Source organism: Pinus tabuliformis, chromosome J (assembly GCF_031772625.1).
Source record: "Pinus tabuliformis cultivar Carrire ecotype Pingquan chromosome J, CPIR1, whole genome shotgun sequence".
NCBI lineage: Eukaryota > Viridiplantae > Streptophyta > Pinopsida > Pinales > Pinaceae > Pinus > Pinus tabuliformis.
The window spans coordinates 485,676,172-485,691,563 of record NC_142295.1 but is presented as its reverse complement, the minus strand read 5'-3'; the positions used below and the strand labels follow the sequence as shown (position 1 = coordinate 485,691,563).

General features: G+C 38.2%; 1 protein-coding gene across 5 annotated transcripts in view; it reads left to right on the top strand.

Moving 5' to 3' along the window:
- The first annotated feature begins 553 nt into the window (after window positions 1-553).
- Window positions 554-15,392, top strand: part of LOC149227908 (primase homolog protein-like) — a 295,380-nt gene continuing 280,541 nt past the window's right edge. For 2 of the 5 annotated variants that reach the window (XM_089377969.1, XM_089377971.1), the window contains exons 1-2: window positions 555-1,034; window positions 1,473-1,594. In XM_089377969.1, the coding sequence (XP_089234095.1) occupies window positions 746-1,034; window positions 1,473-1,594 (411 nt within the window). In that variant the 5' untranslated portion in view covers window positions 555-745. Of the gene's footprint in view, window positions 1,035-1,472; window positions 1,595-15,392 lie in introns of all 5 variants that reach the window. The other 3 variants (XM_089377972.1, XM_089377970.1, XM_089377973.1) reach the window with 2 other exon arrangements.

Below are 15,392 nucleotides of genomic sequence, written 5' to 3'. Positions count from 1 at the left end.
AAATAAATCTAAAATTTTTAAATTTAAAATTTAAAATTTATATTTCAATTAAATTATAAAAATAAATTAATAATACATTGCATTTAAAATAAAATAAAAATAAAAATCCTCAAAAATCTTTGCTTTTTGAGCTTTTTTTCTTTGGATCTTTGATTTTTATGATTTTTTCGTGCTTTCTTGATTTTTTTGCATAGAATCTTTTTAGCTTTTGTGCTTTCTTGATTTTTTTGCATAGAATCTTTTTTGAGCTTTTGTGCTTTCTTGACTTTCCGTGCTTTTTTGATTTTCCATTGTTTTGTTTTCTAGTTCAGATCAACGGTTAAACATGTTTCATGTGATCTAACGGATCAGAGTAAAAGTGTTGACGAAAAATTGATGCATAGAAAAAGCCTATCGGCCTAAATATTAAGCTAAGCTTTTGATAAATTTTAAATTTAAGTTCCTAAGAGATACAACAAACAAACTTTACACAAACAAATTATCATTTCATGGAAACATTTAATTTTTATAATTTTCTAAAACGATTAATAGTACCCTTCGTTTTCATTCTACCAACTGCATGTTAAATCCTTGTGTTCCCGCTTAAACCCTCTGCCCTGCAACCCCGGAAAGGTCACTTGAGAGTAGCTTTCTTCCTCAAGACTGGAGAGCCGAGGGCACACCTCGAGCATTACATATGCTCTCCTGCATTAGCCCGGAAGAATATTTCTACCCAGAGTAGGCGAGGATATATCGGGGTGGGATAATGATAATTTTGGAACAACTTTCTGCTCGACCCCTGGTAGTTGCCCTTTCGCAATTCTGTACTTATACACTTAGATTGGCGCCAACAAAATGCTTAGACGTGAAATGTGGAGCATTCAAGGCCTCAAGGCCGTTCGTCCACAACTTTTTGAATATTTTGCCTATCGCCTGCTTACATTCCTATCCAAATTCTAGGATTTATCCCATGAAACTTTTTATGTCATTATCCAGAAAAGAAAAATTGAGTTGTTTCAGAGTCTCCAGCACATTGCCAATAGGCCACAATCCAAGTAAGCTTCCTCTGCATTTTATTTTGCTGCGTATGGTAGTCTAGGGCCGCTTCGCACAAACCAACACCTCTTGGTAATTTGCATAATTATTCTTATATATATTATATACCAGGGTATCAATGTGCAAAAGATTTGAAATGGGTGATCGGCTACATTGAAGAAAGAGCTAAAAAGTTAAACAATAGTCAAATTCGGGTCGACCTATCTTAAAGGAACATGCAAATGATGTGAATTTAAGTAAATGAAATTTGCCTATTTTAACTCAACTAATACTAGGAAATGATCCCTTGTGTATATGGACTCTATGCTGAAGTTTTTTGTCAGCAGGAGTATTAACACTCGACAAATTGAGTGTGATAATCTGCAGAGGGCTTGTTAGAGAATTTCTTAATATAACTCTATGTTATGGACTATTTCTTACTTGGGTGTGTATGGCAGATAGCGACGACTGCAGAAGTGGAAATACAATAGCTCCATCAGTGCTTCGTCAGTTGGCAAAGTTCAATATAATTGGCTCATGTCGACCGGGTGAATATAGTGGTTTACAATTATGCCCACAGGTGCAAAGTAATCTCTTTTGGCATTTGCTTAGTTATACTTATAAAATGTTTTCTTGCATAGTGGTCATTAGTAAATTAAACTATCTGGAAACATTGTAATTGACATCTGTGATTAGCAGTTTGCCTTGACGACAACTTTTAAAGGCTGAATACATGTTCAAAACCTGCCATAGGTGCAGTGATCTTTCTCGTAACAAACTTCAAATCTTTTGAAAATTCCTTGGGCCAGCGAAGGTGCATTTTTTCCGACCCGTGGTTAATGCTTTGTCAAGTTTGTATGCTTGAGTTCACCAGGTGCATGTATACGAGTCAGAGTGGGGAAGCAAACAGCACTGATAGCCTCTATCCTCATCAAACTTTACATACCTACTTACTATTATCTTCTGCTAGGCTGGAATGTAGATACGGTAATCCTTGGAATGTCAACTTGGAAGCCACTGACAGCAACTGCCACCGTACCATAAATTAATAACATTGACAGGAGGACTTGGACGTTTCTGAATAATGGTGTGAAATGTCAGTGAATTTCTTATGATAAATAGGATGACGACTTTAACTTCTAAATTGCAAAAGAATTCCAGGAGTTATTACACAAAGATTTGGGGTCATTTACTTTCCACCATGAAGTTCACAGTCTTTAGAGTAGCTTCATCAACATATCCACCCTATAAAAGACGGTTCAGGGAGACTCTCTAGTTCTGCAAAATAGTTATGTGAAAACCTCTTTTCATTTATATGAGAGTAATGGATTTTCCTGGGGAACTAGCAAATACCTCCACTACATAAAAGGGCCGTAATAAGAAACGTTCATGTATCCACAGGATGTGGTTTAGCGCAAGCAGCGAGGTGAGTGGGCTTGTATTAACATGATTATCTTGGAGACTTGACTTAAAAACCCTCTAGTGAGTGCGAATGAGGCCGTGTACAAGTCTTGTGTGATTTTGACAACATAGATACAGTTTAACCAAAGAAGCAACTGTAAGTTTATTTAAGCAATATCCTCCTCATGGCCAAAAAAATAACTTTCAATTTTTTTTTTATGCTTTTTCTACCACTTTTTAAAATAGAAACAAAATATTTGAAAGCCTCAACCTAAGTCACCGCGTTCACTAATTTTTAAAGATCAAATTTGAACTTCGGCACATTTAATCAGCAGCCATACAAATTCGATCAGGTTTGACTCATCTAGTTCACCGTTCAACAAAGCCTTCATTAATTAATTAATTTTGGTTGTTTTTTAATAATGGTTGATTACAGATATGCCATAGCTCTTTTATTTGTATGACTGCCTTAAAAAATTTGATTATTGGGATGGTTGTTGTTATTATCCGCAGTAATGGACTGTTGTGTTTATGCATTTGCTACCATCAAACACTCTTGTAATAATTTGCTAGGAATAACCTTTATGTATCAAAATTCTTTATATTGTGCAAAAATTGCTTAATTCCCTGTGTAATTTTCTGTGCCCATGTTTGATATGGATTTATCGGCTGCGAACATTGTCACAATAGCAACTATCATAGGATTAAAAGAAAAGGGAGTTGCAAACAACAAGGTTGGGACCAAAAATGAAATGAGAAAATGAGAGTGAGGCAAAGATTGAGCACCAAGAAGACATAGATATTGATTCCATCAGTTATACAACAAGCATATAACAAGTAATAAACTTACAATTAGGAATACACTAGCTTTAACTCAGCCCACTTAGAGGGAACAATGCATTTCTAGGCAAAATCCAATCATATTTATCTTGTTAACTAACCTTTCTTATGCTTGGGGGAAGCAGGGGAGCATAATCCCCATTTGAATACGAGGACAAATCCTTTACTAACATGTAGGATTAATAACTATAATTTATGTTTGAGGACATAATAAAATATTAGACTTTATAACAATAGCTCTATAACTTGTATTTTGATATGTAGACTTAACAATTTACAAAGGGACTAAAAGGGCTTATTTTCTTCAATTTGTTCCTCCCATCATTAAAAAGCATTGGTCCAAAATGCTTCTTGGTATATGTAGAGTGGATAAATTTCCATCAGTTATACAACAAGCATATAATAAGTAATAAACATACAACTAGGAATACCCTAGCTTTAACTCAGCCCACTTAGAAGGAACAATGCATTTCTAGGCAAAATCCAATCATATTTATCTTGTTAACTAACCTTTCTTATGCTTGGGGGAAGTAGGGGAGAGCATAATCCCCATCTGAATATGATGACAAATCCTTGACTAACATGTAGGATTAATAACTATAATTTATGTTTGAGGACATATTAAAACATTAGACTTTATAACAATAGCTCTATAACTTGTATTTTGATATGTAGACTTAACAATTTACAAAGGGACTAAAAGGGCTTATTTTCTTCAATTTGTTCCTCCCATTATTAAAAAGCATTGGTCCAAAATGCTTCTTGGTATATGTAGATTGGATAAATAGAGTTGTGAGATTGACGAGCACTTCCAATAGAGAAATTGAAAGAAGATGACTTGTTTCATTTATTGAAGTGGCTTCCTATGCTAAATTTCCACGAATCTCTACAGCTACTTAGATGAAGAATTGATAATTGAAACTAGTTTACTTTCACCAAGATACAGAGCTTTCTAACAATTCATAAGCAGTAGAATAAAAAACACACCAAAGATATAAAAACACATGCACGAAATTGACGCACTTTTCTCAAGAAACCCAATAGGGAAAACCTACTTGCTTGATGTGGCTATTTTATTGATTGTCCTTGGGGCAATTGAATCTATTACAAAGCAATCTGTCTCTCTTGAGAAAGCATTTTGCTTCTCACATAAATCTCAACTAATACAATTGATCTTGGGTTTCCTTGATCACTTCTTGATCTTTGTTCTTGCACACAATTAATTGATCCTTCTGTTGCCTCCTTGATTTGCTCTGCAAAACCTGCTCTCTTCTCTTTGATCTTGTGCACTTGTGACTTCCTACTCCCTAGGACACAAGCTTTGTCGCAATCAATCTCCTATTTCCTAGTGCTTTTGTTCCTCCTATTTCTTAGGATGCAATTCCTGTGCTTTCCACAATCAAGGTTCCTCTCACAAACTCATGAATTGTCTTGTCACGCAAACCTTAGTGCACAAAACTTGTTATTTACTTGTGCCTTCATCCTTCCTTTATAGATTTTGATCCATGCTAAATCAAGCAAGTCCAAATTTAGAACTCGTGGTTGACAAGTTAACTGAGTTCGAACTAAATCTCTCTCCAATCGTAATTTGGAGTTAAAACTCGTGTTTCCTTCAATCAAGGACTGAAGCTCCACTCATCATATCTGAACATCTAACTTCAATTCAATCTCGTAGTCAAACCAAAGAAGACTCCACTTAACTGAAGCTCCAACTCTACGCATGCTAACTTGATGACTATTCTAGTAAACTAGAAATAACTCATCCTAACTGAAGTCTATTTCCTGAGGACAACTTGAGGTCTTCCATTGGCTAAGGCACAATCCAAAAGACCTTACTTGCTACATTTTCAACCTGTGAAGCAAGGGTTCGGGAACCTGTCCTAGGTTCTCCTCCCCACGAACCAGGTGCTGAAATGGGTACTTCCTAGACGAACCCAAATGAACCCGGTACTTCCCATAAGAATTCGGTTCTCAATATCTTCGGGCTAGGTTCTTTTATGTAAACGGGTTCGTCGAACCCCAAAATGAGTGCATGAACCTTGAAAATGGGTGCGTGAGGGGTTCTTGACGACGTTTTTTCCTTTGTCCAGAAATCCTTTTCTTCTCACATTCCACGTTATGGCTTGTCATTGTGTTGAATAAGTTCATGGAAGTTCAAAATTTCAGTATCAAACAAATTATAGAGAAATGATTTGGGTATTAGATAACCATATTATATATAAGATAGAAGGTAATCTTCTCTCGCCCAAGAGTAGCTTACAAATAACTTAATAAGTTTAATGCATCCTTAATTAACCAGCTCATTTTAATGACATTTTTACAGTTGTTGGGTTTTAACGATTGCCAGGTTAATGCAGCCAGATCATTGTATCCTACTTTTATCAGAATATGGTAGAATCATAGTGGAAGGGCTATTATGTTATTTTTAGTGCAAACCCTATTCTCATCCTTCATAGTTTACTGGGATTTAGTTAGTAGGTCCACTAAATATATAAGCTAAAGTGTTGTTCATGAAAGGATTGGTAGAAGGATGACATTATGTTATCTGGAAACATTCTTTGAGGGACTAATAATAATGAATTTCCTGGAGGTCAACTTCATTTATAGGTATTCTTTGATTGGTAGGAATCAAATCATCTTTTCTAGCATGAATATGTCGTCCCTATCATTAACTTTATTATAGGCCTTAACAACACTGTGTTTCAACTTAATAACAAAATGTATGTGTATTTTAAAAGGATTATAGTTTGCCAGCCAGTGTCATAGATGAGTATTAGATTGTTAGGTTTCAACATTAAACATTGTTAACATGCATATTGTTAGGTTTCAACTTAAACAATTGTTAATATGCATATTGTTAGGTTTCTACTTAAACAATTGTTAACATGCATATTGTTAGGTTTCAACTTAAATAATTGTTAACATGTAATTTGGAAGATTTCAAAATTCATATATATTATAATTTATAAAATATATAATATATATAAATTATAGTATACCACTGACGAACCCACATACCTTGTTCAAAAAGTGACGCACCCATCTCCTTAGCCATCCTCGTACCCATCCCCGCACCCACGTTTCTCGGCAACATAGTTTTCAACACCCCCTCTTAGCGAGGAAGGTTTTTCTGGAAGAATGTTGTCCACTTGGATATGTCTTCAAAACTACCACATACTTTGTTGCTGCGGTTGGTCCCTTTGAACTAGAAGACTTCCCTGATTTCTCCTGTGGAATCTGATCTAAAGACCTGTTCCTTTCAACCATGCTCCTAGGATCCTACTCTTGAACATCCATCAATGTTAGCTCATACGAACTAGATCTGATAGATCTGGAAGAGGCCTACTGTCCATCTTCCATATTAGAAGTCTGAGTCCTCGATCCTAACTCATTCTTCAGAGCCTCTTGCTCATTCTCTGTCACTAAGATCGATCTTGTGCTAAGTCCATCTAGCACAACTGTGGGTCTATCTTGGTTCATGCAACTGCAGTCTTGATAGTGACGGTTACACTAACAATTTGCGACCAACTCTATGTCTTGCGCGCGACTGTCTTGGCAGGCTGGACGCGCACCCTTGACGCCAGCTGCTGTCATGGCTCCCACGATTGTTCGCACGACTTTTCGACATCCATGTAGCCCTTAGCCAGGTCTCGACCACGACTGGTTCTCGCTGATCTGGATCAGATTGTGATAAGTGCTGCTTGATGTAGAAAATCCATGAGAATTATGCTCTGCTTGAATGAACAAATTTGAACCTAACTTGTAACCTAAGACACAAAATATTCTCTACTTGTTTTGCAGTGGAATAGGAACATAAATAAACACTGTCACACAATAATCAAGACACAAAAATTTCTAGGGAATCTAACTGGGAAAACCCTCTGCTTGTTTGAGAAATTTATTGATAAGAAATGAACAACAAATCTCTTAACAATACAACTTATTTCAATAGAAAACAATCTGGCTTTCTTTGCTTGATCTAAGCTGAAACACTCCTTGCAAGACCCTTGATTTGCTTCCCTTATTTTATGTGCACTTCTAGAGCCCTATTTCCTAGTGCATTCCACGTCACTCTATGCGCATAGGATGCTCCTATTAACTAGGAATTACCTCCTAATTCCTAGCGCAATTGCCAAGGAAAAATAGCCTCCGTCAATTTGTGCACAAGCTTCTCTTGCACACTCTTCCTCTCACAAGCTCTCACACACACAAACTTGTGATCTCTATTGCCTTGTCTCACCAACTTGTGCTCACAAAACAATGATTAATTTTGTGCCTAAGCTTTTTGAATAGGCTAAATCTAGCAAGTTTTATTTCTGGAAATCGAACTAGTGATTTATGAGTTAACTGAGTCTAACTAACTCATGTAACTCGTGCTACCTCAATTTAGAACTTGAGACTCACGCATGTCAATTTCCAAAACCAACTCGCACTAGGAGACAACAACCGAGCCTCCCACTCCAGTGCATCATTCAAATTTCAAACTGCTTCATTAGGAATTTGTCCTAAATTTTAGGAATTCATCCTAAACTTTGGAAACTCGTCCTAACTTTTAGGAACTTGTGCATGCTAAGGAAAACTGCTTCTTGGTCTCTTTGACTAAGGCACAAGTCAAAGAAGCACCTTTCTCGCTACTATTATCAACACTCCCTCTTAACGAGGAAGGTGCTTCTCGAAGAACCGCGTCCACCTGGATCTGTCTCCAACACTACCACATTCTTTGCTGTTGCGACTGCTCCCTCTGAACTAGAAGACTTCCCTGCTTTGCTCTGCAGAACTTGATCTGAAGATCTGTTCTTTCCCACCATGTTCTGGGAGTCTATCACTTCAATACCCTGTACCCTGTGTACCTCTATGGTTGCTTCCTTTGGCTGGAAGTGATACTGAAAGATTCAACTCTTTTTTGATCTCTCTTAGCCAAATCCTTTGCCCACTTGCCTCAAACTCCCCGTATACTCGGAGTCTTTGATTGAGTGGCTGCCTCCACTTGCCTTGGGCTATGCTCCTCATGATGCTGTTGGTCAGCCAAACTGCCAACTAGCTTGGATTCAAACTGAGATACTGGCTAAGGCTCCATCTTGAGAGCTCTATCTTGCTCTTGCTCAACTATCACTTCTTTATTTTGAGAACTCCCTGCCTTGCTACTCAAGGCTGTGCCTGTCTCTACCTGAAACTTGTAGAGATTCTTCATCCTCACACCTATCTGCTTCGTACATCCAGAAGCTAAGTGCTGGAGGTACCCCTTACTGTTGTTGAAGATGGTATCATATCCCTTGCCCTCTAGGGTAGCTACTGAAACAAGATTCTGCCTCAATCTTGGAACATAAAGAACATCTCTGAGATGAAGCAGATTACTTGACTCCCTTTGAAAACCGAAAGTACCAACTCATCTAGTTGCATACTGACCATCAGCTCCTACCTCAATCTAAACTGTATGTCCCTCTCCTTCAGGTGGCTGAAAATCTTCTTGTTCCCGGTCATGTGGAAGGATGCTCCTGAATCAATATACCATATATTGCTATCTGCTGAGCTTGCCATGCAAGCAATCAGTGAGTAATCTTTCTTGATCTAGGTAGAACATGCATCTACCTCAACTGATGCAGCTAATGATCCTTATTGGACTCCTTACACTTAGGACACTTAGTGGCATAGTGTCCAAACTCATAGCAATGGAAGCACTTGATCTTGCATAGATCCTTCTTCTTGCCCTTTTGACTGGACTGGACCTCTCTTTGGCCCTTCTTGCATGCAGTCAGTCCAAAACCTTTTCCATTTTGGAAAGTTCTCTCTCCCACTAACACCATCTTGGAACCCTTTAAGTAAGGCAAAACTCACAAGGTCATGATCATATACAACCATGACCACACCACCCAGTTCATCTCGTACCTGAGTGAACCTTGACAAAATATGTGACGATGGGCTCATCCTTTCTCATCCGAATACTCCTCAACTTCTCCTTAAGAGCAAGCTTCCTGGTATCACTGGTACTCTGATATAATTTTAAGATGGCATCGAACATCTCATATGTTGTCTTCTTCTCATGGATATGAGGTACTATATGATCTCTGACCCCTTCTAGAATAATCCTCCTTGCCTTGACATCATTCTTATTATGCTGGGCCAACTGCTAGGGATCTTGAGGTGGCGCTATTGCTGGCTTGATGAGTTCTCCCACACCATTATCTTCCAACACTATTGTCTCCCTCCCTTTCCATAGAACGAGGTTTTATGCTCCCTCTAAACAGTGATTTGCTCTCAACCCTTGGTACGCCATCTTGCTTCCCCAGAGAGCTCTCCATCACCTGCCCACTAACAACCTTGTAGTCCTTCACAAGGAATGAACTTAGGGCTAAATAGACACCTTCTAGCAGCCCTCCAATCTGCGCTTAAGTTGCCACCTACACTGCCCCAATCTTGGACTCTCACCAACCTAGCATCAACACCTCTTAAATTATGGTATGTTCTATGCTTAGAGCAGTTTACTTATTTTTCTTTTTATTAGCCACAGATTAGCAATCACATATACATTAAGTAAAGTGCAGATAGAACATTAAATGATAAAAAAAAACCAGACAAGACAAGAGACACAATATGTGGCGGCTAGCCAGGGACAAACCCCAATGTGGGAAACCCTTTGATCAAATATTCTTTTATCTTCAATAGTTCAGCAAAGAGAAATAGTACAAAATCTGAATTCTGTAATTTTATATCAGCAGCAGCAAACCCTAGATCAGCAAAATCAAACTTGGTCAAACTAGCTGAAATTGACCTCTAAAATGCTTGGTCAATTTCCGGTCAACTTGTCCTTGAACAACTTGAAGAAACAACCCTTGAACAACCCCAAAAGTACAGTGAATTTGTAGATTTTTGAAGTCAACTGCAGCGCTAAACTAGAACAGTGAACACTGGTCAAACCAGAGGTTAGATCACCTTGGTTTTTGTGCCAAAAATTGCGGCTTGCCTAGGAGAGACAACCACACCCAATCCGCACTTTTGGAAGGTCAACGCTTGGTCAACGCAAGTCAAAGAGATGACCCGCTGCCCTAGCGTCCTTCTTTCTGTGTCTTCCTTGCCCTAGGACGTCTTCCTTTCAACCACACGTGTGAGAGAGAGAGAGGCTCCTTTTATGCATAGGAGAGAGAGAGAGAAGATGAGCGAGTTGAAATTGTCCAAATGACGAGAATGCTCTTGTATTTATATGCAAACTTTGAGGATGAATAGACGTGATTTTTGGGGTTCTGAGCCTACATAAGTTTGCTGGCCGACCTTGACAATTTGTCCATAATCAAAATAAATTCATATCTCCATAAATACTTATCGGAGTCGGATGATCTTTAGATCAATCTTACACCTCTCGATGAGAGGAATCTAGGAAAAATATCAGAAGCCATAAATAAGGTGATCCACATGGAGTTTGGCCCTAGTTGCCAATTTTAACAACACCATACTTGAAGGAGATTTGCCATAATAACATACCTTGAGATGTTGACTTGTCCCAATATTCTGGACCTGTGTCGGTATAAATGTCTACAATCTTTGGCCTTGGTTAGGGTTGCTGTAGCAACTACTACGACCCTCCAAACTCGATCTTAATTTGATCCAAAACATTTGCTCCTCCCTCCACTATCAAGTCCACTTCTACGCTATAATTATGAGGCTACTCAATCCTTGTTTCTAGCCTCTTGTTAGGCCTTATGACCCACCCAAACTAGGCTACAGGAGTTCGACCTCTTGCACAGAAATCTGTAGCCCGATCTTGAAGAAATTAGCCCACAAACCTAGCACAAAATCTTCCCAAAATGTCCTCTTAGACCTCGGTTAGCATCCACCTTTCTTCTCTAGGCTTGTCACAAGAACAAGGCCTCTCCTTAACTTCGACTAAAGCTTCTTAGGCAACGACTCGCTCAGATCTCCTTCTCTTATGATTTGATGCACTTGTGATGATCTTAAATCTGTTCCAAGAGCTTTGATACCATGTAGAAAATCCACCAAACTTTTGCTTTGCTTGAATGAACAAATCTGAACCTAACTTGTAACCCAAGAGACAAAATTTTCTCTGCTTATTTTTTAGTGGAATAGGAACAAAAATAAATACAATCACACAATAATCAAGACACAAAAGTTTCTAGGGAATCCAATTGGGAAAACCCTCTGCTTGTTTGAGAACTTCATTGATAAAAAATGAGCAACAAATATCTTACAAGACAACTTGTTTCAATAGAAACCAATTTAGTTTTCTTTGCTTGAACTATGCTACAACACTCCTTGCAAGACCCCTGATCTGCTTCCCTTATTCTTTGCGCACTTCTAGAGTGCTATTTCCTAGCGCATTCCATCTCAATCTATGCGCATAGGCTGTTTCTATTAAATAGGAATTACCTCTTAATTCCTAGCGTAATTCCCAAGGGAAAATAACCTCTATCAATTTGTGCACAAGCTTCTCTTGCACACTCTTCCTCTCACAAGTTCACACACACAAACCTGTGCTCTCTATTGCCTTGTCTCACCAACTTGTGCTCACAAAACATTGATCAATTATGTCTTCGTCCTCCGTATAAGCTTTTTGAATAGGCTAAATTTGGCAAGTTATATTTATGGAAATTGAACTAGTGATTGATGACTTAACTAAGTCTAATTGACTCATGTAACTCTTGTTGCCTCAATTTAGAACGTGAGACTCACGCATGTCAATTTCCAAAACTAACTTGCACTAGGAGACAACAACCCGAGCCTTTCACTGCAATGCATCAATCAAAGTGCTTCATGAACTATCCTAACTTATAGGAATTTGTCCTAAATTTTAGGAACTTGTGCTAACTTTTAGAAACTCGTGCATGCTAAGGAAAATTGCTTCTTAGTCTCTTTGACTACGACATAAGTCAAAGAAGGATCTTTCTTGCTACTATTTTCAACACTTGACCCCTGTGCTTTCAAACTCCAATGCCTAGTTCACTTTGTCGTGCGAGTCCCTTTTGTTGCCGTTGCGACTATGCTGACCGGTCGACTAGCTGCTGGTGGTTGTCCAACTATCGACCACCAATTTTTTTTGTTTTTTTCTAAATTCATTATTATTATTATTTTGAATCGATTTTGTTTTGTTCGACCCAAAAAAACATCTGTAAAAAATCCTCTCCACCTTAACGAAAAACTCTAGCCCAAGCCTTTTGCTTTATTTGCGCTCTTCATTGACTAGTCAATTTGGTGTTGGTATTTATGCGGATCTCTATTCTAATACCATGTTAAGTTTCCACGAAGCTCTGCAACTACTTAGATGAATAATTGAAAACTGAAACTAGTTTACTTCACCAAGATATGGAGCTTTCTAACAATTCATAAGTAGCAGAAGACACACTTTTCTCGAGAAACCCAATTGGGAAAACCCGGTTGCTTGATGTGTCTATTTTATTGATTGCCCTTGGAGCAGTGGAATCTATTACAAAGTAATCTGCCTCTCTTGAGAAAGTGTTTCTACTTCTCACATAAATTTCGATTCTAAGCTAATACAATTGATCTTGGCTTTCCTTGATCACTTCTTGATCTCAGTTCCTATGCACAATTGATACTTCTGTTGCCTCCTTGACTTGCTCTGCAAAACTTGTTGTCTTCTCCTTGATCTTGCGCACTTGTGACTTCCTACTCCCTAGGACACAAGCTCTGCACACAATCGATCTCCTAATTCTTAGCACTATTATTCCTCCTATTTCTTACGACACAATTCCTACACTCTCCACAATCAAGGCTCCTCCCACAAACTTGTGAGTTGTCTTGTCACACAAACCTTTGTGCATGAAACTTGTGATTTACTTGTCCCTTCATCCTTCCTTAATAGATTTTGATCCATGCTAAATCAAGCAAGCCCAAATTTAGAATTCGTGGTTGACAAGTTAATTGAGTTCGCACTGAATCTCTCTCAAGTCATGAATTGGAGTTACAACTCGTGTGTCCTTCAATCAAGGACTGAAGTTCCACTCATCCTATACGAACTTCTAACTGCAATTTGATCTAGTAGTCAAACTGAAGAAGACTCCACTTCACTGAAGCTCCAACTCTATGCATGCTAACTTGATGATTATTTCAGTAAACTGGAAAAACTCGTCCTAACCGAAGTCTATCTCATGAGGACAACTCGAGGTCTTCACTGGCTAAGGTACAAGCCATAAGACCTTGCTCGCTACATTTTCAATAGTGGGAAAATGAGAGAAACATCTTTATTGGAGCCAGGAAGTGAACCCATGCTAAACAAAAATAAGAGGTTTAATAATTTGATGAATAAAATTTGTGAGGCAATCTGCTCACAAGAAATGTAGAAGCAAGGAAGGGCAAAAAATGGAGAGAATACATTGGTTTTACAGAGTTTATAATATCATTGAAGGCACACCCGTTTCGAGACCTTCATATCATCATACATTGGTTCTACAAATTCCATAACATGTATGAGGACACATGTATACAGAGGGTCTAGTGTCACCATGCACACTGAAGAGATACAAGGGAGTTGCAAGTGTTGAAATTCAGATAGATGCTGGAATTTCTTATCATGGTAATTACTTGTGATTGATATACATTCTTTTCTTAGTATTTACTTGTTTAGTTATGTCATCAAACAATTACACATTAGCAAAATATAGAGAACATAATGCACATGAGACAAGAGACACCAAAAATTAGGCTCCAAGCCAGGCAAAACCCCACAAGGGGGAAAACCCAACAACAATTCTTCTCTTATAGAATTAGATCAAAATGAGATATCTAAGACCAGGAACTGCCACCAAAAACACAAAGTCCAACCCTTCTCCAAGTCACCTCCACATACAAAGTCAACATAGGTAAAACTAGTTACTTTCCTGAAATTTCGCTCTTAAAACTTTGGCCCCTGAAATTTCAAGTCTGCAACAAGCTCTGAAATTCGACCTTCTCTCAATGAAATTTTTCCACATGTGCGAGCTCTTTCTTTCCTTCTTCTTGGTCTATTACTCCTTTGTTGGGTGCAAAAGATGTATATGATGATGATGAGTGAGTGTGCATCAAAGTGATTGAACTGTCTTCTATATATATCTGTCCAAGAGGTCGAATAGGTGGCTCTTGGAGGACGGGGCTGACTTGTTCCAAGGAGGGATGACTTATTCATTTGGTGGACTTGAGGACTCAATAAAAATTCAATTCTTTTTTTCCTTTTAATATGCCCAAATGGGACATGGCTCAAGTACAATTTCTTTTGACTCAATAAATTCTTTTCTCTTTTTGACTCTCTGAGAATGAGGAACATGCTTTGACCAAAAGAAAATAATAATGATAATGAAAATGATAAATACATAAATGATTAAATTACATTATGAAGGCTGGCACTAGTTACAATTTCAACACTCCCTCTTAACTAGTGGGGTATTCATTATGATTCAACAAGATATTCTCAAGTTGAAATATTCATATAAGAAAGGATCTGGATTGATAAGCATCAATGATGATTTACATCGTCATAGCCAACATTGTCAAAATACCAAGGCCTTGACAAGTACGCTCTATCTCTCCACTAGATCAAAGCACAATGCTGGGAGGCATAAATTTGGACACCACCGCCTCTCAAGGTACATACCCCACCCGAGTGTTCCCAAGGTATGACCTCATAGGATCATTTCCTAATCCAAGGAAAAGTACATCCTCCTAACCATTCTTTACCAAGTCCATGTATCGAACTAAGGATGTTAATCCTAGTCAACAACAATATGACTCAAGAATGTACATCCCTGATGCTTATCAATTCCACCGTTCTCCCTACTAGTGTTCATGCACTAGGCTTATGATTGATAGTCCTAGCCATAATACGTGACACACGGAGAACACTATGTCAACCCTCACTCCCTCTCAACCAGGGAGGAGATCCTCACTCCCTTTCAAACAAGGAGGAGATATCTACAAGCCTAAGCTTGTCTCAAAAATATTGTTCCTTTTTCATGAAGAGGAACTTCATCAATGCATTGACTACTTGTTCATCCTGTGGAGATCCATTGTAGCTTCTCAGCTTGTTGAGAATAGTAGTGACATTGGTCCTTCTTTGACTTGTGCCTTAGTCAAACCAATTTTCCTTAACATGCACGAGTTCCTAAAATTTAGGACAAATTCCTAAAAATTAGGGCGAG